Source organism: Notothenia coriiceps, unplaced genomic scaffold (assembly GCF_000735185.1).
Source record: "Notothenia coriiceps isolate Sejong01 unplaced genomic scaffold, NC01 NC01_scaffold00037819, whole genome shotgun sequence".
Taxonomy (NCBI): domain Eukaryota; kingdom Metazoa; phylum Chordata; class Actinopteri; order Perciformes; family Nototheniidae; genus Notothenia; species Notothenia coriiceps.
Genome location: NW_011370520.1, coordinates 1 through 2429, shown reverse-complemented (window position 1 = coordinate 2429; position 2429 = coordinate 1). Strand labels below are relative to the sequence as shown.

At 42.4% G+C, this 2429-nt stretch overlaps 1 protein-coding gene across 1 annotated transcript; it reads left to right on the top strand.

Moving 5' to 3' along the window:
- Positions 1–919: 919 nt before the first annotated feature.
- LOC104967817 (SHC SH2 domain-binding protein 1 homolog B-like) lies at positions 920–1331 on the top strand (the record flags this gene model as incomplete). The annotated part of the gene is made up of 2 exons (XM_010797348.1): positions 920–1120; positions 1216–1331. Coding segments are annotated over 2 exons (317 nt in total), but the record flags the coding sequence as incomplete, so codon positions are not given.
- Between the last annotated feature and the right edge of the window lie 1098 nt (positions 1332–2429).

Genomic DNA, 2429 nt, shown 5'->3' with positions numbered 1-2429 from the left:
CCCCCGATATTTAAGGCCGTAGTATATCATCTGGGATAAGGCAAGCTACTACAGCTGGAACTGGTTCCCCCTGTTAGCAGAACAACATTCTAATGCTGCTCGTGCATTTGAACTATGCAACTTCTGTTCCAAGTGCTCCTTTATAATAAGCTCCTAAAGGCTGCTCACACACACACACACACACACACACACACACACACACACACACACACACACACACACACACACACACACACACACACACACACACACACACACACACACACACACACGGGACGTGTGCATTGTTTGGTCGTGCAGAACTGATTCACTGAAAGAAATCGACCTAGTTCTGACCAAAACATCAGGCACATGAATCTGTGGATAGTTACTATGATTTAGCAACTGATTTGATTGGCTTTTTACAAGAAACACCCTCCTGCCCCAGGAGGAGAACAAATAGAACGCGCATTTCACTTTCAGAGACAGAAACCACACACTTTGATACTGTAAACAGGGGAGATGTTAGCATCAGGGCCACAGGATCTTTAATGTCTCAAATATCTTATCTTTAGTACTCTCTACAGTGCACTGTTATGTTTGTTATATTTTAGACTGGTCTACTACAAAATGGCTTTTCTATTCTTACCTGAGAAGGCAGTTCTATAAGAAGGCAATTCATCCAACAAGCGGAATTCAGTTTTCACATTAGCTTATGTTGGCTAGTGTGCAATTCATATTTTATTTATTTGAATAATGATTAATACTGTTTTGTAGATTTCCTTTTGTCACAGTAAGGGTATTATTTTTTCCCTTTTTTTTTCTTAAAATGATTTAAGTGTTACCTTAAAGAATTAGCAAATTACTTGACTAGCATGCATAGCTGGTTTATTCAGGGGATGTAAATATTACAAAATTGAACTAAGATATCTCCCAACAGCTCTGTTTTTGAATGAAGAGGAGGATGAAGATGAGAGTGACGATGACAGCGGCACTGACCATTTTAACTCTGAGAAGTCGGGCACTCGGCTGCAGAGGAGTGAGCGTCCTGCAGGAGGGAACTCTAATGTGCCCGACACCTTCCAGACCAGCCACCTGCTGTTCTACGAAAGGTTCAGGGCCTACCAGGACTACATGCTGGGTAACCACACCCTCTGACACATCCCACTCAAACACAATACAAGAATAACTGTTCCTGATCTCAGTGCTCATTGATTTATATATGTCTGTGTGTAGGAGACTGTAAGCCATCGGAGGTGAAGTTGTTCACAGCAGACTACCTGGAGAAAGTGGTGGAGCCGTGTGATTGGTTGGCTCTTTGGTCTACTGATGTCTTTGACGTCCTGGTGGAGGTGAGTCCCTCTTTCAGAAATGTATCCGTTAATATCATGAAATAATTGCACTATTTTTCACCCCATGTGACCCTGATGTCCCTCTTGATTGAGAGCAGAGATTTGGATGAGCTTGTGTAAGTTATATATAAGGCTGTTCCTAATGACTCGTTTCTAGGGATGCGTACCGAGAACCGGTACTAAGTAATTACCGGTACCTGATTGGACGGTATCGGTATCCCGTTAAGTAGTGATGGCAGTTTGACACTGAAGCTTCGAACGGAGCTTCAACCCTGGACTTCCTATTCCATAGAAGCAGTGCTTCGAAGCTTGCTTCAAATCACGTGACATGTGACGTCCGAACCAGCAACTGCTTCATTTCCTGAATGAATCAACTCACTGGTTCGCCGTCCAATCAGGTGATTCAATGCACTGCCTCGTCTCGATTCTGACAGGTGACAGGTTGAAACAGTTTCAAATTTGAGCGCTTCAACACTTTATAAGCGCTCTAAACAATACGCAATGTGTGGGTTGTTGTCGTAGTTTGCATTGTTGCTGTTGAGTTGTTGTTGGCATTGCATTTGAATTGGATCATTATAGAGCAAGCCAGGAAGAAAAATAGGTCGTTCTGGCTTGTGAAACACTTCGAAATGTGGAGAAGTTGTGAACAAAAAGACAATGAGTAATATAAAAACACTCTGATGGTCTAAGGAATTGATAGCCTAGTGGATAGAGCCGGCGGCCAGGATGCGGCGATATCCTCCGCGCAGCTGGTTCAAAGCTCGGAATAGTTAAACTTTTAATCATTGCTTTTCAACTTCAATACTTTAATAACTGATAAAAGGCCCTCTCCGCCCAAAAAATGTCCAGCACTCTCTAGTCTCTTCTCAATAACCCAATACACACAATTATCAATCTTTAATTGCAAATAGAACATGATATTCAGTCTTAGTGTGTGTATCGAATATTTTTCAAGGCAAAGATACGTTAAACCCACTGCAGCCTTGCACTTCGCCAGGAGAGGTCGCTGTAACTGAAGCTTCGAGAAATGAACCTATTTCCGACACAATTGTCCAAGTGGTTCGACGCTTCATTCAAAGCTTCATTTTGCCATCACTA